The sequence below is a fragment of the Coregonus clupeaformis genome, chromosome 21 (genome assembly GCF_020615455.1).
Source record: "Coregonus clupeaformis isolate EN_2021a chromosome 21, ASM2061545v1, whole genome shotgun sequence".
NCBI classification, from domain to species: domain Eukaryota; kingdom Metazoa; phylum Chordata; class Actinopteri; order Salmoniformes; family Salmonidae; genus Coregonus; species Coregonus clupeaformis.
In genome coordinates this window covers 31,738,031-31,758,938 of record NC_059212.1, presented here as the reverse complement: position 1 = coordinate 31,758,938, position 20,908 = coordinate 31,738,031, and the positions used below count along the sequence as shown (strand labels likewise).

At 42.1% G+C, this 20,908-nt stretch overlaps 1 protein-coding gene across 2 annotated transcripts in view; it reads right to left on the bottom strand.

Moving 5' to 3' along the window:
- Nucleotides 1–13,783, bottom strand: part of LOC121535217 (protein patched homolog 1-like) — a 30,397-nt gene extending 16,614 nt beyond the window's left edge. The window contains exons 1-5 of one of the 2 annotated variants that reach the window (XM_041842058.2): nt 13,244–13,783; nt 11,403–11,595; nt 1,785–1,974; nt 1,614–1,683; nt 1,387–1,478 (exon numbers count right to left, since the gene is read on the bottom strand). In XM_041842058.2, coding sequence (XP_041697992.1) covers nt 1,387–1,478; nt 1,614–1,683; nt 1,785–1,974; nt 11,403–11,595; nt 13,244–13,390 — 692 coding nt within the window. In that variant the 5' untranslated portion in view covers nt 13,391–13,783. The remainder of the gene's footprint in view (nt 1–1,386; nt 1,479–1,613; nt 1,684–1,784; nt 1,975–11,402; nt 11,596–13,243) is intronic. The other variant, XM_045205871.1, reaches the window with a different exon arrangement.
- Between the last annotated feature and the right edge of the window lie 7,125 nt (nt 13,784–20,908).

Genomic DNA, 20,908 nt, shown 5'->3' with positions numbered 1-20,908 from the left:
GACATTTTTAAAGAAAATATTTCAACACTGTGATTTAGGGGAATACTTGTGGATCTGTGATCTTCAAAGGCCCTTCCCCCCTCTGCTCTCACACTACATGAGGAGAAGTAACTACAACCCATATTTACGTTTATTTAATTTCCCTTTTGTACTTCAACTATGTGCATATTGTTACAATACTGTACATAGCCATAATGTACTGTATGTCTCTATTCTTTTGTTTAGTTAATTTCTATTTCACTTATGTTTATTATCTATTTCACTTGCTTTGGCAATGTAAACATATGTTTCCCATGCCAATAAAGCCCTTAGAATTGAATTGAGAGAGAGAGAGAGACAGAGACAGAGAGAGAGAGACAGAGAGTGAGAGAGAGAGAGAGAGAGAGAGAGAGAGAGCTCCCTGCCGGGTGAAAGAAGAAAACACTGTTTGTTGTTCGCCTGTGGCTGCAAAAACTGAAATTGAACTATTGATTTTACTTGAATTTATAATCAATATGTTTGATATGCGGAAAGTGAAAAAAATAAGTATAAATAAATATAAATTTAGAGTGTGATACTTTACTTTTAGGAAAAAAATAGCAAGTAATATGGTAAAAAGCATCTTAAAATAACCAAACTCCACTGTTCATTTCTTGTACACTCTTTGGGGACCAAGACTTGCATAATGCCCATTTTATTTGTTGGACAACTTACAGCTCGGAGCCCAGGCGATTACCATGAGAATGCACAGTGTTACCCGTTGCTGACAAAGCTGAGCCCCCCTCCAGGGCCCCCTCACTGATGGACACTCACTCGTAAACTGAAAGAATGCTTACCATTGTCTGACCCAAAGGCTCCTCTGCCCCCCTTTACCAACCCACCCAGTAGCAGCCATCTCCTCCCTCCATCTCTCCCTCCCTCTCCCTGTCCCCTTTCCATGAGGGCCTTCCCCTGCTTGGCTGGGGGACTGTGTGTGTGTGTTAGCCCCCTCACAGCTACGACGACAGGAGAAGCATAGGTGACAACTGAAGTAGGCCTCTTCCTAACAACAGGGCTAACCGGCTCTTTAGTCACAGCTTGATGTTAGGTTATTACTGCCACCATTGTAGGTTATTACTGCTGCCACTGTATTGGATCCAAACTAAAGCCTCTTGTTAAGAAGAGTGTGTGAGAACCAGGAGGTCAATTGATATTTTGTAGCCAAGCCACATTCCCTGGCCCCTGCCAAACCCAAGGTATGAATAAGGTGAAAGGGGCCAAGCTAGCTGGGCATGGGTCCTAATGTAACTCTAATACTGGGATTCAAGATAGCTGACTCGTGTAAACACTAAAACACATTCTGTATTTCCAAGTAATATGGAAGAAAATAATTTCCACCATTTGAAGAACAAATATTATGGAACTTACGGTAAGTATGCTGACCCCCCCTGGAGCTTTGCACCTTCCCAGAAACAGTCCAGTGGGGTAACAATCATACAGGGGAACAGCTTGTCAATCATCTGCAAAACATGGATACATTCATCAGTTATTATCCACTATCAAAAGTACATAATACAGATCCATAACCAAAAACATGCATGGTGATAGCAATGGACCAAAATAACAGGGAGGATTATTAAATGTTTTCAATTTACCCTTTCAATCATTACATTTTCTATGATAGGGACTCCAGATTTGTAGCAGATTTTATTAAGGTCCCATGATCTGAGGAGAGAAGACATACAGAATGTTAGATATATGTGACCACAGACAACCTCTTTTCTTTAGCTGTAACGGAATCCCCAGTGACCCATGGGTCTACTTACTTTCCAAACAGAGACACCTGGACCTTGCTGGCCGAGAGCGCTGCCTCCAGGTGAAGCAGCAAAGCATCCTGGGTCAGAATGTTAGTTCCTTCCTGTTTGGGGGTTTGTATGAGCATCTGCGACGTGAACACAGACTCCTCTCCCTGCTTCTCCTTGGTGTAGCGCAGCTCCCGACTCACTCGGCTACCTGCTACAAGAGAGAAGAAGAAGAGAGATGGAGAGGGGGGGATTGGGTTAAAGACTCATCTCATCTCCCACATTTATAAGAGCTATCGGGTTATTTATGTTAGTTGTGCTGCGATTTGTCAAGACAACTGACCCTCATTACCACTGCAGAGGAAGCATGACACAAGTTGAAACGTCAATCAACAGAGTGAATGAAGCACAGAAAGGTCCACAGATTGTACAGTTCTGGGGGCTTTGGGGATAGAAATGAAGCTTTAATTTAATAGCAACCAGGGTATTGGAAAAAAAGTAACTGCTTTTCTAATTTTCACATTTCTATCCACCTCTCCTCCGACTCCCCAAGACTTAGATTCTAAATAGCTGTGTAGTTCAAACCAGAGTCCTTGGCACAGGTCCAAAGGATACAGAGACCCACAGCAGAAAGAGAGAGGGTTGGGGGGGGGGGGACCGAGATATATAGGGACAGAAATCTGCTGAATATGACTATGCAAAGCTCATATTATAATCACACTAGTGCAACAACCATTGCGGACACACAAACACACACAGGTTCCGAGTCGGATCCCTGTATTGAAACGAGTGTGGTGTGAGTATAGTACAAACATATGCACTGCACATACACATGAACACAGATCGGCCAACGCCCTTGCCAGTGTTGGTTTTGAAGGCACTTCAGACACAAAACGTCTAGCCAAGAGAAATTAGTCAAAGCTTCTCATTGGCTCCCTCTGTGAAACAGATGTGTCCTGTTGGGAAATCCTCCTCACTGTGCCCTGGTGCCCAAAACCAAAACCCCATCACTAACAACACGACATGGAATGGCAGCACCACCATCCCCAGTTTCACAGTCTGTTTCACCTGGGGCCTGATCATGTAAGAAACTGACAACAGTCAAAAACACAGCCTTTAGCCTAGACAGACTGTTTCAGTACAAAACGAAGGCACAACATACCATCGATTTTTTACAACAGACTTTCACCATACCAGAACTAACCCATCAGAGAAGGAGAGGGAGACACTAGTAGAGAGAGAGAGAGAGAGAAAGGTGGTGCCAGGGTTGGATGGGAGCGAACAACGAGGCAGAAATGCTGTTGATGTGGTATGCAGAGCCGGGATGAAAGAATCAAAGCCCTGAGAGGAAACTCTGGAGTCCAGCCCCCTAATTACCAGAGGCTGCCCTGAAAAGAGTGAGCAGGGTATCTGTGGCCATGCCAAGGGCACATGAAACACACCGCTCTGGGTCAGAGTGGGCCCGTCTGCCCCTCCGTGTTCCACTACAAGACAATCCTGCAGAGGCTGGCTCTCGCTGTAGCCACCTCGCCTCTCTGCTTCTCTCCCTCTCTCTCACTCACATTGCTCTCGTTCTCTGCTTCTCTCCCTCTCTCTCACTCACATTGCTCTCGCTCTCTCCCTCTCTGCTTCTCTCCCTGGCTCCCTCTTCCACTCTTTCCCTCTCTCTCCCCTCTCCCTCTATTCCTCTCTCTGTCTTCCTGGCACCACCTTACCCAATCCAGACCCAGCTCCTCTAATTGAGGGAGAAGAAAAAACTATCCTCTCCCCGACTCTCGAAGTGTAAGATCAGGTTTTAACTGGGTTGGAAAATCTTTCAGGGCTTTCTTCTAGCCTTCATAGACTACTTTGACTTTGTGAATTCATAAACGAAGGTAGGCTAATGTTATTTGTGATAATACAGAATGTGCCTATGCACCACATAATCATAAGTGCTTTATGTTCGTGAAGCCAATCACTTTTGAATTCAGCCTTTGTTCCACTCATTAACAAACCATTCTATCCAATGAACAACAACCGAAAACACCCAGGTTACATACACACCAGTACCTGCTAACTTGTTCTCGAACACTGATTAAAATCAAAACACGCTTAAGAACAGACACTCTTGTTTCACTTGAGACATTGTGCTCATATTCAATGCATTGGGGCATCTACAGGAACTGAGTTTCAATCTTTGGGCCTGTAATTACAGGGCTCCTGAACTAAATTATAGCTATTTGTGTCTCGTTCCGCCCATCTGGACCACCCAACTAGAGCCCCGGCTGGGCCCCGGCCTCGCCACTCAGTCAATGTTCTGCTCCGAGAGAGAGAGCTCCGCCACTCACCAGATGGAGGCACTCCGCTCTGCTCCTATCCGCTCTGCCTGCAACCAACAGCCCTTAAAGAGACAAGCGCCCAAATACTTCTCACCAGGCAGTCAGAAAAGTTAGAAAGAAGTGTATGGATTTTGGGGCCTGTGAACCTCTGATGTATTGACATTAAAAGTGGAGTGAAATCACATGTGAAGGGTCATGTGAAGCATTAGGTCCAAATCATTTTTCATGAAGAGAATGTCAAAACTTAAGACGTAGTTATCAGTGTCCTTCAACAATCCCATATTGGATGGGGAAATAAGATAACAGTAAATCATATCAACGTAACATGGTGGAAGAGATCAGGGAGCTCATACTTCTTCACAAAGCCACTCAAGATGCTGCGTTCCAAACAAAGCACCTCCATTTGTTTTCCCTCTCTTCCATTTTTCACATCAACCCCCGGAGGTGACATCCCCATACAGCCCAATTATCCACAATTATGGTCCATCTCATCTTCTAAGCATATGCAGGGATACGATCCATCAATCAACCCTTTTTATAGCATAGACATTTTGGAGTGAGGACTGCCTACCATAGCCATTCCTATGTAAAGATGAAGCTAATCTCCATCCAGATGGGGTTCTCACCTCTTCTCAGTGGGACTAGGCTGGGGCAGGCCAGAGAGACAGACAGACAATGGTAGCAGGTATCAGGAGGAAGGCCTCCCACCCAGAGCCCGGACACAGGGCCAGGCAGGCCTATCAGGCTGGTGTGGGTGTGTGTGCACATGCGTGCGTGCATGTGTGTGTATGTGCGAGTACTAGCTCCCATCTCAGTGGGCAGTATAGAAAGTGGCATGTAATTAACCAAGGAGATGGAGGCCCCTCCTCCTTGGTGTCAGACCACTGTTGGACCCTGTCAGCTCTAATCTCCCTCATGTCCAGCACACCACCACCCAGCCTAGCCCAGCCCCACAGACCTCAGGAGACCACAGGAGACACCAGTACCATACTGCAGTGGTTCCCAACCTGTGGTCCGAGGACCATTGGTGGTCCGCGGGGGTACTGCAGGTGGTCCGCACATAAAAAACCAAAAAATACATCCTAAATGAATAACAGGTGGGAGTATTAATGGTATTATAAGCAATTTAACATAACTTTTCACAACGCTAAATGTTTATAATAATAATAATAATAGGCCTTTAATTTGTTACATTCACTGCTAAAATTGACTAAATTTTACCACCAAAATATTTTATATTAAAAGAAAATCTGCGATTTCCGGAAAGGAAAAGTTTGGGATCCGCTGCCATACATTTTTTAAAAATGTTAGTCATTTAGCAGACGCTCTTATCCAGAGCGACTTACAGTTAGTGAGTGCATACATTTTCATACTGGCCCCCCGTGGGAATCGAACCCACAACCCTGGCGTTGCAAGCGCCATGCTCTACCAACTGAGCTACACGGGGCTTACTGTACATACTGTACTATATCAATGAATTTCCTCTCCATATCTGCCTGTATGCTGTGTTGTCTGCCTATACTACTGCACAGGTTTAGTGATTGTAAACGGTTGCCATCAAACTCAAACAGTATCTTCCAAAAGTGTTGGTCACAGACAGCACAATGTATCCAATCAAATGTGGAAGAAGTCCCACACAAGTAGCCTAGCTACATCTCCAGCTTGGCTCAGAGGCTGTTAGGCGCCATCACTAAAACACAACTGTTGAAACAATTAACTAATAGGATTGAGCCAGCAGCAGCACCATTCACATGTTAGCTCTAGGTCCAAATCCAGTCTCCATTAGCAGAGACCACCTTCAAAGTGTTGTGGGCCAGATTAGCTGGATTATGTAGCCACTGAAAGGACCCATGCTGCTTTGGAGGAAGTCCCACAAGGAAGAGACATGCTGAAAGAGACATGCTTTACCATGCTTTACCTGTACTGTAGCACAGATTATAGTATACAAATTCACAAATGCACAAACTCAAATGCACCCATAGCCTCGCCACTCACCCACTCCCTCACTTATACACTCACATAGAAAATAGACTTTGCTGGACTGGACTGTCAGTCCCTCATCTTGCCCATTCCCCACACTTTGTTATCCATTTAAATGTTTTTTTAAAAGCATGCACTATAAAACCAGAGGGATAGATTTGGCCCTGGCTGGCATAGCGAAACAAGTCATTATTGAAATCAAGCTTCAGTTCTACTGCCATTTTCAATAGGCCATCCTTTACCAAGTGCACCAGCACCAGCACCTCCCCATCCCAGTCCAATGTGTTACTTAGCAGATGGAGAAGGTCCTTATACAGAGAAAATCCAGGCTGGGCAGAAGAAATTGAATACAGGCTTTTGTCATTCCCCTCCTGAATTTCTTTCAGATGTTTCCCAGCAAACAGGAAAAAATAAAGAGAGAAATTTCACAACAAAAGCAAATGGACCAAGACTTTTTCCCAGCAAATAAAACAATGCAGGAGTAAGGGGCTTGGCTTTCTACCTTACCTATAGAAATACTGTCTGTCTGTGTGTCCGGGTTTGGGGGGGAGAGTGTGTGAATTGGACAGGGTGGGAAAAGGACATTTTGAGGTATTCCTTCAAAAAAAAGTGAGAGGATGTCAAATGAAGTTCAATTTGAGAGGGAAAACTGTAAAAATGCCATCAAAAGTAAAAGGCAAAAATAATCAGCTTCAGTTACAATCTATTCAGATCTTGATACTTCTGTCAGCATTGACATACATTTCCACTGGTGTTGGCAGTTAGGCACTTGCAATTTCCATATGTATAGCCTTGCCTGTACTAATTATGCTAATCATCCCTAGTGTTGGCTGCTGTGAAAAATAGTCACATTAGGCACTCCACTGGCTGCTAATGCATTAGGCACTCCACTGGCTGCTAATGCAGCTTAATGTGTGGTTGAAACATACATTCATCCAACGGTGAAAGGCAAAAAATTTCCACATTGCTGGTCTCATTCAGCCTAGAAATGAATTTATTGAGCCCAAGAACCATTTATTTTCCCCCAAGTACTAAGAAATTTTTATTTTTTCCAGAGGGGGCAAATGGTGTAAGAGAGGAAAATAGGCAAACTCTACCCAAAATGGTGACTGGTGTCACTGTATTTAAAGTGGACCAAGGAGGACAATCTCTTTTGGCATGATATAAAAACTGTCAAAGTGCATGAAACACAGAGACTGTAAAGGAGATGTGTGAGACAGTGCTTCCTTTAACAGAGATAGTCCTTCAGCACTCCCAAAAAGTGGCCCAGTGTCTACAGTGACTTTCAAGCAACATCCAATACAGGATGCTAAACAGGTCTACGGTTACATACAATGCTGAAATGTAATGCACTACTGTAAATGTAAAAAAGCCATGTCCCATAAAATCTTGTCTCTATTATATACCTTGGAATACTAAACACTACATAACGTGAAAACGTACACCACTATATGAGTCACTGCTTTAATACCGTAAATATCCAAAAAGGATATTAGCACAGTGTATTAATTCAGTCCACAGTGGACGGTTAATGGCGACTTCAGTAATGGAGGGATCTGGTGAAGTTTAGTATTCAGCTCATGTGTCTGCTCCTTGAGGAGAGGGCTAAGGCTGGAGGACTGCAGAGTGGTGGGAGAGGGTTGGGGGGTGAAGGGAGGGAGGGAGAGGATTGGGGGGTGAAGGGAGGGAGGGAGGGAGAGGATTGGGGGGGTTGAAATAAACATTTTCAACTGACCCAGGTTGACTCTGGCCTTGTTTGTTCTCTCTACTGGTGAGGTCTGATGCTCAGCAGTTGGAGTTTATTTATCTAGCTGGGGCACTGTGGCTTTCCATTTACCTCCAATAATGCCTCATAGAGCTTTCTTTCTCTTTTAGCAGGCCCTGAACTGGAAGACTGTATTTTCTGATGAATTATAGCATTTACCTTGCATTTTTGTTTAGATAACTGTTCCAAACACTGAAACGTCCACATGTGTGCCCCCCGAACGGCCTGGCTTGTGCTGCTAGGGCTCGCGAAGGTACCTACTGCGCGCCATGTGGAGTAGGTCATTCATGCTGTGTATATGTTCTTTTCCCCCATTCTACACAGTCTCTTTCTAAAACATATGGCGGCCTGGCACTTTGCAATATTTGCACAGCTTGTCTGTGTGTACATGTCTGTCAAGATCACCAAAACTGTGTCAAGAAGGATGGGTTTAGTTAATGTGGGCTAGCCTACAAGTACATACTTGTACAGTACATGTAAACCTCTATTTTCCCTTCTAAATGTGCTATTCAAAACTTTGTGCTGCTCTTTGGTGGTAATAATTTTACCCACACAAAAATATAGAACCCTTTGGGAAATCTACATGACTGTTGCAATAGTAATAACGCAAGCTAAACTTATATTACTTCCAGAAAAAACAACTCCCTACCCAGCAAATAGACGTTTTCGTCTAAGTCCTGCTTGAACTGATGAAAGAAATGTGTCCTGAGAAAGAGGCCACACTGTTGTTTTTAGGGAATGGGAAAATGTTGAAGTGTATACCCTTAAAACCTTCACCCCTAATGCTCCCCCACCCCCATCCTCATCTCCCTACACTTCGCCACTTTGTTATTCTCCCTTTCTTCCTCTAGACAATACACTCTAGGTCACATTCTCCCCTGGTCCCACCATGACTGCTAGGCCCTTTTCCTGTGTTGTTTCTTGCTCTGTATTGCTTCTGCAGTAGCAACACTTCATAAAATAAATGTCCAAAAGAAAACAACATATGACTAAAAAAAATGTATTTAGCTGAATTGAGTGTGTTTTATCACTCTGCACTGTCTGTATTAGCCAACCAGTGGAATGAGTTTGTCCACATAGAGACAGAACAGTTTAACTAGTATCTGTCACAACCACATACAGTATGTACATCTTTCACAACAGGTGCCTTGTGTTTAACTACTACACCTTCTCCCATATTTTTCTGACTAGCACCAACTACTGGTTTAACTACCACCAATATCCTAGCAACATTCAGAACAGACAAGCTAGTCCCAGCTATGGCTGTAGTGACACAGTGTACAGGAGGCTTTGCAATAGGTTGAGAAAACAAATACTCTCCAAAACATTATCCTGGGCTAGGATAGGGCAAACTAGGCTAGGGTGGGATGGGGTAGGCTAGGTGGAGTAGGGTTTAGGGTAGGCTAGGGTAAGTGAGAGGAAACAATTAAAAAGAGCCTGGTGGTCTGACGTCACACACAGCAGGACATCTACACTAGCTAGGTGGCAAACATTACATTTGGGTGGGGGTGGGGGACAGATATGGCCTGAGAATATATGATGGGGAGCATATGCTCCCAGGCATTCACAGCTGGCCAAGTGTGAGCCCATGAGGCCTTATATTAGCACCCTCATCCTTCATATGTGGTCAGAATACACCTCTGCATGTGTTGACAAGAAGACCATATAGACTTACATTCTGTATTGAGAAAATACTAAGCCTGCTACACCTGCTATTTTGAACGTTTGAGTCCCAACTGTAAGCTGTTGATGAATAAAGTAGCTGTAAACTTGCCTGTCTTCAAACTAAAAATATACTGATCTGACTGCTACTAATAAAAAAAGTATGTTCTCAAGACACTCATCTCATATTTTCTTAGAGAGTAATAAACTTCTCTGTCTTATTAGGAAATATATCTCCTCCCTTTTGTGAAAGAGTTTATGTGTGCATGTGTTTGTGTGCGAGTGTGTGTGAGAGGGAGAGAGCGATGTGTGCATGTGTTTCTCTCTCTCTTTCTGTGTGTGTGTCTGTGTGTGTGTGAGAACTAACCTCTCCTTGTTACCAAACCACTTACTCTCCATTGAGCTCTGAGCAGCTTTGTCAATGGGCTATTGGGGGAAACAACGCAGGCAGAAACTTTAGAAACATGGGCACTGCCTCTTAAAGGAACAGCATTCCTTTTCAGCATTTGGGTATTTCACTCTCAGAATGACTCCATGATTAGGCACAACAAACCCTATCTAACAACCTCCTTTCAGAAGACCAACGGTTAGCTTCTTTAATGTGTATGAAATACACACCAATACATGACCAAAATACTATGATTATGACAAATTACACTGCGATAATTTCACATCTTGTTTGTGAGTCAGACTCAGACCACTCAACTACAATCTGACAAGTGAATGAGTCAAATCTGAAAATCTTTGGTTTCACCAATTTGACCAAAACTCAAACACAGCCACAGCCATTTCATTGACAACATCTGAGCCCTTCCCAGCCACAGTTTTGGGAAGGAATAAAGGGAGTGTTTATACACTCTTAGAAAAAAAGGTGCTATCTAGAACCAAAAAGGGTTCTTCGGCTGTCCCCATAGGACAAACCTTTGAAGAACCCCTTTTGGTTCCAGGTAGAACCCGTTTGGTTCTAGGTAGAACCCTTTTTGGTTCCATGGAACCCAAAAGAGTTCTACCTGGAACCAAAAAGGGTTCTACATGGAACCAAAAGGGGTTATCCTATTGGGACAGCCGCAGAACACTTTTTTTCTAAGAGTGTACTACAACTGCTGGGACTCTTTTAGAGTGTGCAAAACAGGTGGGTAAACTTCAGCTGTATTCACTTATTTTTTGTAGGAAAGGGGGTGCCTTTATTGTTGAATGGAATCCAAGAATAGTTAAGGACCACACAGGGAGCTAGGGGGAGGGTCAGCGCCTCAAAGATGGCTAACGATTCACACAGCCCATCTGCTCTTGGGATCAGGAGTGCGGCAAAAGCCTAGAGGGCTTAAAAGGAATTTGGCAGTGTGAAAACCAAATAAAGCTGCCCGAATATGCACAGATAACCCAGCCTGCACACAGAAAGGATGTCAAATAAAAAATGGAACATGGACGCACCATGGCAAACAATACAAGGCTGATGAGATGAACAAGAGAGGCTTGCATGTGCAAGGAACAAGAATACTAGCTCCTTGTGTGCAATAAAGTTGGAATTTATTGAACTACTCTCCATTCCCAATGAAAAGCAATTTTGCCATCAGCAAACAACACACACACAAAAGTTCAGAGCTTACAATATATTAAAATAACTTTCATTACAAAAATGACTAAGTTATGGTCAAATTCAAGAAAAACCAACATCACCCAACCATGAATAACAACTAGAGAGCAGCACCTCCAAAACAACTAAAGAGCAGGACCTCCCCCCAAAATACTGATGCGACAAGTCAGTCAAACAGCACCCATACAGTTTCCTATGCCCCCTCCAGTAGCCTAGATGGCAAAATGTGTACAACAAGTTAATTTGGACAAAATAATACCCCTCTCTCTCCCCTTCCCAGACAACACCTCAAACCATACCCCGAAACTGAACGCCTGACTCACCTTCCACCCATAGTTGCTCAATGTCCGTCTCAATGGCAGCGACCCGCAAACCCACAGACAAGGCACCGAACACAAGCAGTCCAATGAAAAGGACTTTTCCACAATGTCGCTGGATGTGACAGCCCAAAGAAAAGAGAAGAGCCTGGAACCGCGCCCGAATCCACAACGGGGCTTTCTGACCCACAGCCTTCCCCTAAAGAGACAGGAGAAACATGGATAGAGAATAAAATGTTATTACACATTAATAACAACATATTGCTATACATCGACTGTATGGATATGGCATAGACAAGTACAAGTATTCACTAATGGAAGACTAAATTGTATCTAACTATAAGATAAACTATCAATACAGTGGTCTTTCAAGTATTACTAAGAATTACCTACTAGGTCAGAGAACGCTAATAAAATAGCTAACTTAAGTATGACTTTCATTGTGATAGTGTGGCATACTTAAGGGCATGTTCAACATTACAGTATCTACTGTATTAGATAGATACTTCAGTGATATGTCTTCATGTCAGTTGTCCTGTAAGCAAATCATATCTATGTGAACTGGATCACCTGAACCGATGTCAGATATAGAGACCATGTGAATATCAGAATATAACCAGCCAGAAGATACCCTAATTGATAGTAGGTAATTGAGGGCCCAACACCAAAGAGGGTAAAGCAATGACCAGTCTTTGGATTGGAATGGGCCCTCACAGTTGGCACAAGCCAGGTCAGCCTACCACTCATCACCAGAGGCATAGGGATTTGCTATGGAATCGAAACCCAAGACTTCACAGCTATGGTTACATGGGTTCAGATTTAACAAAAATAAACTGCATAGTTGTCAAATGGGGTATCAAGTAATCTACACTGTTCTGGTGTAACCTATTACACATATATAATACACCAATAACAACTAGGATTAAATAAGTATATATGGTGTACTAGGGGCTATATATTTGACAACACTTCTGTGCATTTGAACTAGGACTAACATTTCTCCTATATTTAATGTTTAAATGCTAAGCCAGCTGCCCTAACAACCTCCTGGTAAAAACGATGAAACCTAATGCTGTTGGGCAGTAATGCAACCCCTAGTTTTAAGTGGAATTTGAAAGATTACAAGATTGCACACATTTGAGTCAGGAGTGATGTAGCCTACCATACTTTCTTTAACAAGCTACATAGCTTCTAAAAGGCTATGCAATGATTTGACAATAAGTAGTTCCTATATCAAAAAGCCCCACTCCTATAAATTAAAATTCAAACACTGGCTGAAGACTGTCTACTATACCCATTCAAACTTAACAAATAATGTCACCGGTCTAGTACAGAGACACTTGACAGATGTTTTGGTTTCACTTAGGAGTTTTGACACATATCCAAGCGTTCATGCGGTCCAGTGATGCTTTGTCAGATAAAACTTAATCAATGAATTCCTCTAAGACCCACCGCATTTTCAAACAAACTAGCCTACAACGGGGACCCTGAGTGTAACTGCTTACAAATAGAGTTGAACAGATCCCACACACGCAGAAATAACTATTGTGAGTTCTATTGCTTCTAAAATTAATGGATAAAGTTATTCTTATTCATAGCGGGATCCGGGCTGGAAGGTTAAAATCAGTGCGTGCCAGTAATTCGTAAATGTTACAATGTAACACCGAAATATTATGTCAAAACGTCAGCATATCACATTGTACCACATTTTGACATAAAACTCCCTAAGATATTCCTCGTTTCGAGTGTTAGTAACACCAGTTTCCTCAAAAGTACCAAAACATAGCACTCATTCACAGACGATGAATGAAACAGCAAAGTATATTCCATTGAAAGCATTTTGTCACCTTAGAAATCTGTTTTAATGCGAAAGCAGCGTGGCAGTAACTGGGTCTCCGGAGAAGATCTGAGTTTACTTGCGGCGGAGAACGCGTATAACTTGGGGGTAAATCTCCAAAAACACCGGCCCCTGGGACTCTGGGATCCGAGGCCATAGTCCAAACAAGAAAACAAAGCACAGAGCGAAGCAAGAGAGAAACTGTGCGAGTTCAGCAAAAGCGACAATAATCCAAGATAGAATACTAGCGCATCCACCGGGTAAAAGTTTGGAGAATATATTCTAGTCTTTCCTTGAGCCAAAGTCTTCCAACTCCATCCCAACATTATGTGCCCAAATCCGTATAGATCCTTCAGTCTTCATCCGTCCTGATAGCTTATAAAACAACGTTTCGAAGTAAAGTATCGAGCAGATATCTAAGTCTGCCTCTGATCCCGTAGCAGTGACATTTGGAGAAGCTAGCCCCTCTGCAAATCGTGAAAAGGGTGGTTTGGTGGAAAAGTGATCTGGTTCTCATTGGCCAAGGAAGAGGCAAATTACTTTGCAAACATCTCCTATTATTAGCTGCTAAGCAACAGCTCACCAAAGTGGAGAGAGAGGGAGACCACCCAGGCAGCCCTTCAAATCGAGGGGAGGGGGGAGAACGAAGGGGCGTCAGAGAGAGGAACTCTTTCAATAAACTCAGCACACTGCTGCCGGCCCTGCTCTGCAAATTCACAATTGCAGCAATCACACATTGATACAACAGACACAATATTATTTTTAATCCAGTCTGACATAAACAAAATTAGAAGTTAATCCAGAGTGGTTTCTCACACAAATGAAAGGAAAAAAAGACTGAATAGTCTAAATTGTGTAATAAACTAGCTTTATTCATTGGCAAGAACTTCATAAAAAAAACTCAGTATTATTAACTGTACTACAGTCAAGGCTACTTTTAAAGTAGCTAACAAATTCTAGCTCTCTGACAATCTTTCACACTGAAAGTTAATTCATTTGCTTTACTTTGCTCATTGATTGGACTAATTTATCCCAATCTCACTAGTTCATTAAACAATGTAATCCTTTGTTACTGTATTATGTGTGCAGTTGTCTTGTCTATTTATACTTAATTGCTAAGGACTTACTGACACATATTTAATTCCACTGTGCTGAGCAGTTTGCCAAACAGCTGTGATGAGTGTGTGTGGGGTTGGTCTTTAACATTGACAGCTGTAGGCCTACTAGCCTGGTATAAGGCATTAAACCAGGTAGTTATTTGTTTCCTCTCTGTCACAGCCTATTGTCAAGTACTTTATTCTAACCTTGTTTACCTGAGTCTCAATGCAATATAGTTTATTATAGAGTGAACATTAGACATTTATACACCAGCTTGGTGTAGGCCTACACAAAAACAATAAACAGTATAGCTTTGTGCATTAAATACATATTTGTGCTCTACTGTATTGGTTTAATAAAATTCAGTCAGGAGTGAAAAAATCTATTCACTTGTCTTTATAAACACTTTATTACAGAAAGTTAAATGACGACAAATGAATATGGTATCAAGCTTAGACAACAAACTGCTGATAAATGAAATAAACTTGCTACTTGCATTTTGGATGTGTAACAGCAATAGTTGCCACTTTATGAAACCATTAAGGGGATTTTCCCACAGCTCTATAATACTTTCATTTTGTACATTGTTCAAAAACTGTGAAGACAATGACTTCACATTGAAATAGATTAGCACACACCTACATGACATGACACACCTATACTCTGACTTTTAGTCCACCCATCATTTGCCCAACTTATACAAACTTTAAGTTTGTGGATAACATGTAGCTAGAACACTTTCAACCCAGCCCTTCAAGATGACAATTTGATTGTGAATTTTATTTAGATTCACTTTTTTTCAAATGTGCAATAGCAACTATATCATTTATATAAGTGCTCCGCTTTTTGTTTTCATAAAATGTAAACCTCAGACTCTAGGCCTAGCCTAGAATACTGTGTGTGAGCGTGGACAGAGATGAGTGGGAAAGGATCCCACTCCGCCCAATATTCATTTCATATCATGGTGGCAGGCAGGGGTGGTACTAATGATCAGCTAGTTTCTCAATTTGTTGAATTGGATGAGGGGAAAAGGCATCTGGAAATTGGAGCTAATGTGGAATGTGAGGAATTGCCCTGTGTGGCCCCTTGAAGCCTAACAAACTGAGGGAGGTCTGGTCCGAGGTCTAGAGGCCTTGGATAAATAAACTTCAGAGATGACCATGCGCTGTCCAGATATCTGCCATCACAAGGCCTCCCAACATAAACCGCTCTTTCTCTGGCCCTGGCCATGCCTGCCTAGCCCCGGTTCTGTATGTGCAATTGCAAAGTACAGAACCACTCTCGCACTCACGCATCACATGACAGCTGAGCTGTGCTGCAGTCGACCGTGTGTTTATTTATCGTAAACCTAGGCGTGCTTGCATTTCTTTTTCATATGGTCCAGTGGAGACGGGCACACATTCTACTAGGTTAGAGTTCACATGAACTAACAGGGTTAAATCATTTGCAGTTGAAGTTATCACATACAAAGTGGGATCCAATTCAGTTTCTTGGGTTTTTAGTTGTTATTTGTGAAATAGTACATGCAGAGAAGTTCAAGTTTTAAACCCTAAGAATAGTTGATTTTCTGGACACAGATTAAGCCTAGTACTGTACTAAAAAGAAAGCTCAATGGAAATGTTCCCTTCAAATAGGTTTTTAATTCCAGGACTAGGCTTAAAGACATGCTCCGGAACTTTGGCGACTAAGTATTTTTTAAACCTACCGCTTTGGGCTGGATGTGTCAATGTGTAGTTCATACATGCATAATCTATGAGCAGAATTACTGTTTTACCTTAATTAGACACGAAATCCCTAGTTTGAAAGCATTTTCCCTACATTTTCCCCCAAGTGGGCCAGCCCACTAGCAATTTCAGTTCTAGCCAATGAGCTACAGCCCCTCGCCCTTTTGAGTGACAGATAGCAAGATGCACAAACAACAGAGCGAGAGAGAGAGAGCAATGACATTGTGCACATATGTGACGTACTACGCAATTTTCGGGGAACACTTTTGGCTCGTGAGCACTACTTTCAGAACTACTGGCTAAAAAGTATACAAAAGTACTGGAGAATCTCTTTAATCTGTGTATAGGAAACTGGCCCTCAATGAAGAATCTCCATTGATCTTGCTTTGTAGTCCAGGACTAGGCTTAATCTGTGTCCGTGAAACCACCCCATAAGAGTACAAATTGACATGTTGTGCCATTTTGGTATATAATTTGAAAGTCAACAAAATAAGTAAATATAAAGCTCTGTAGATAGATTATTTTCCATTTTCTTAACAATAGTGCAACTAATTGTAACTTCCGTTGGCTGATGGGCTATGTGTAAATCCATTGCTGTTACTGTACAGTCGTGGTCAAAAGTTTTGAGAATGACACAAGTAGTGGTCTTCACAAAGTTCGCTGCTTCAGTGTTATGAGATATTTTTGTCAGATGTTACTATGGTATACTGAAGTATAATTACAAGCATTCCATAAGTGTCAAAGGCTTTTATTTACAATTACATTAAGTTTATGCAAAGAGTCAATATTTGCAGTGTTGACCCTTATTTTTAAAGACCTCTGCAATCCGCCCTGGCATGCTGTCAATGAACTTCTGGGCCACATGACTGATGGCAGCCCATTCTTGCATAATCAATGCTTGGAGTTTGTCAGAATTTGTTTGTCCACTCGCCTCTTGAGGATCGACCACAAGTTCTCAATGGGATTACGGTCTGGGGAGTTTCCTGGCCATTGACCCAAAATGTCGATGTTTTGTTCCCCGAGCCACTTAGTTATCACTTTTACCTTATGGCAAGGTGCTCCATCATGCTGGAAAAGGCAATGGTCGTCACCAAACCGTTCTTGGATGTTTGGGAGAAGTTGCTCTCGGAGGATGTGTTGGTCCCATTATTTATTAATGGCTGTGTTCTTAGGCAAAATTGTGAGTGAGCCCACTCCCTTGGCTGAGAAGCAACCCCACACATGAATGGTCTCAGGATGCTTTGCTGTTGGCATGACACAGGACTGATGGTAGCGCTCACCTTGTCTTCTAAATGGTTGATTTAGGTGCAATCTTACTAGCAGCAATATCCTTGCCTGTGAAGCCCTTTTTGTGCAAAGCAATGATGACGGCACGTGTTTCCTTGCAAGTAACCATGGTTAACAGAGGAAGAACAATGATTTCAAGCACCACCCTCCTTTTAAAGCTTCCAGTCTGTTATTCTAACTCAATCAGCATGACAGAGTGATCTCCATCCTTGTCCTCGTCAACACTCTCACCTGTGTTAACGAGAGAATCACTGACATGATGGCAGCTGGTCCTTTTGTGGCAGTGCTGAAATGCAGTGGAAATGTTTTTTCATTTTCATGGCAAAGAGGGACTTTGCAATTAATTGCAATTCATCTGATCACTCTTCATGACATTCTGGAGTATTTGCAAATTGCCATCATCAAAACTGAGGCAGCAGACTTTGTGAAAATTTGTATTTGTGTCATTCTCAAAACTTTTGACCACGACTGTTTGTGTGAATACAGCACTTTGGTAACCAAAGTAATTACAATGTTCCACGTGGTATAAGGGCAACTTATTTTCCTTTATGCACCAGATACATTATACAAATTGTCCATTTTCAAACAATCCTTGTCTAAACAGAACCCATAATCTATTATAATCACTATTAACTAAATTGATTTCAGGATGGAATAAATCAAGAACCAAAAACATATGACAATCATGTATTTGAATCAACAAGTAATAAGAGTATAACAGTAATAACAGTAGTATATACAGTAGTATATTTACACACAGTAATAAGCACACAATACAAATATACATGTGTATAATCCATGGAGGGACCTATTTACTCTTAAATCATCTTATTTTCTTAAGTAATGTTTACTTCTACCATTTACTCTTAAGTCATTGTTCTACTGTTGGCCTACTGTTTGGAGCAACAAAAAGACAAACTAAAAGACAAAGTAAAAAGACAAAGTAAAAAAAATTAAAAGACGAACTAAACCAATATTCAGTAGTGCATGTTTAATTAATGTTTACAAAGGGCTTTCTTAAATATTCGTAAGCAAAAAGTTGCATTGTAACAGAATGACGTGTACATGTAAGCATTGTAAGGGCTCTGTCAGTCTATAAAAGAAGATACCTGCCACACAGCCAGAGATAAGATAAATTATGATAATGTATTTCTTTCTCCCTTTGTAATCGTAGTGAATGGTTTCCTTAAAGAAAAAAACAAACACTTTTCTTTCCATCTTTGTTTGTGTTTCTCTAACAAAGGTATTGTCAGACTTTGGCAGGTGGCAGCTAAGGCAGAATCAGACTGCTTGTTTATGGGGGTCTCATCAACTTATGAATCTGAGAACCATTACGTGACTATATTGTGAGGTGGGTTGAACTGAGAGAAAGCAAGGAGAACAGACTATACAGTGCCTTGCTAAAGTATTCATCCCCCTTGGCGTATTTCCTATTTTGTTGAATTACAACCTGTAATTTAAATTGATTTTTATTTGGATTTCATGTAATGGACATACACAAAACAGTCAAAAAATAAGCAAACACGTTTGGTGTTCGCCAAAGGCCATGTGGGAGACTCCCCAAACATATGGAAGAAGGTACTCTGGTCAGATGAGACTAAAATTGAGCTTTTTGCCCATCAAGGAAAACGCTATGTCTGGCGCAAACCCAACACCTCTCATCACCCCGAGAACACCATCCCCACAGTGAAGCATGGTGGTGGCAGCATCATGCTGTGGGGATGTTTTTCATCGGAGGAACTGGGAAATGGTCAGAATTGAAGGAATGATGGATGGCTCTAAATACAGGGACATTCTTGAGGGAAACCTGTATCAGTCTTCCAGAGATTTGAGACTGGGACGGAGGTTCACCTTCCAGCAGGACAATGACCCTAAGCATACTGCTAAAGCAACACTTGAGTGGTTTAAGGGGAAACATTTAAATGTCTTGGAATGGCTTAGTCAAAGCCCAGACCTCAATCCAATTGAGAATCTGTGGTATGACTTAAAGATTGCTGTACACCAGCGGAACCCATCCAACTTGAAGGAGCTGGAGATGTTTTGCCTTCAAGAATGGGCAAAAATCCCAGTGGCTAGATGTGCAAAGCTTATAGAGACATACCCCAAGAGACTTGCAGCTGTAATTGCTGCAAAAGGTGGCTCTACAAAGTATTGACTTTGGGGGAGGGGGGGTGAAGAGTTATGCACGCTCAAGTGTTGTGATTTTTTGTCTTATTTCTAGTTTGTTTCAGAAAAAAAAATATTTTGCATCTTCAAAGTGGTAGGCATGTTGTGTAAATCAAATGATATAACCCCCAAAAAAATCCATTTTAATTCCAGGTTGTAAGGCAACAAAATAGGAAAAATGCCAAGGGGGTGAATACTTTCGCAAGCCAATGTAGATCTAATGCTTAGACATGTGTTGTCAGTGCACTGTGACATATCTTTCTATCATGATCAATTGAAACATAAATCAAATCAACTTTTATTGGTCGCGTGCATATTTTGCAGATGTTATCAGAGGCGAAATGCTTGTGTTTCTAGCTCCTACAGTGCAGTAATACCCAACAATACACACAAATCCCCCAAATTCAAAGAAAATAATTAAGAAATATCAGGACGAGCAATGTCAAGAGTCCGGAATATAAATATATATGTACAGTGGGGAGAACAAGTATTTGATACACTGCCGATTTTGCAGGTTTTCCTACTTACAAAGCATGGAGAGGTCTGTAATTTTTATCATAGGTACACTTCAACTGTGAGAGGCGGAATCTAAAACAAAAATCCAGAAAATCACATTGTATGATTTTTAAGTAATTAATTTGCATTTTATTGCATGACATAAGTATTTGATACATCAGAAAAGCAGAACTTAATATTTAGTACAGAAACCTTTGTTTGCAATTACAGAGATCATACGTTTCCTGTAGGTCTTGACCAGGTTTGCACACACTGCAGCAGGGATTTTGGCCCACTCCTCCATACAGACCTTCTCCAGATCCTTCAGGTTTCGGGGCTGTCGCTGGGCAATACAGACTTTCAGCTCTCTCCAAAGATTTTCTATTGGGTTCAGGTCTGGAGACTGGCTAGGCCACTCCAGGACCTTGAGATGCTGCTTACGGAGCCACTCCTTAGTTGCCCTGGCTGTGTGTTTCGGGTCGTTGTCATACTGGAAGACCCAGCCACGACCCATCTTCAATAATCTTACTGAGGGAAGGAGGTTGTTGGCCAAGATCTCGCGATACATGGCCCCATCCATCCTCCCCTCAATACGGTGCAGTCGTCCTGTCCCCTTTGCAGAAAAGCATCCCCAAAGAATGATGTTTCCACCTCCATGCTTCACGGTTGGGATGGTGTTCTTGGGGTTGTACTCATCCTTCTTCTTCCTCCAAACACGGCGAGTGGAGTTTAGACCAAAAAACTCTATTTTTGTCTCATCAGACCACATGACCTTCTCCCATTCCTCCTCTGGATCATCCAGATGGTCATTGGCAAACTTCAGACGGGCCTGGACATGCGCTGGCTTGAGCAGGGGGACCTTGCGTGCGTTGCAGGATTTTAATCCATGACGGCGTAGTGCGTTA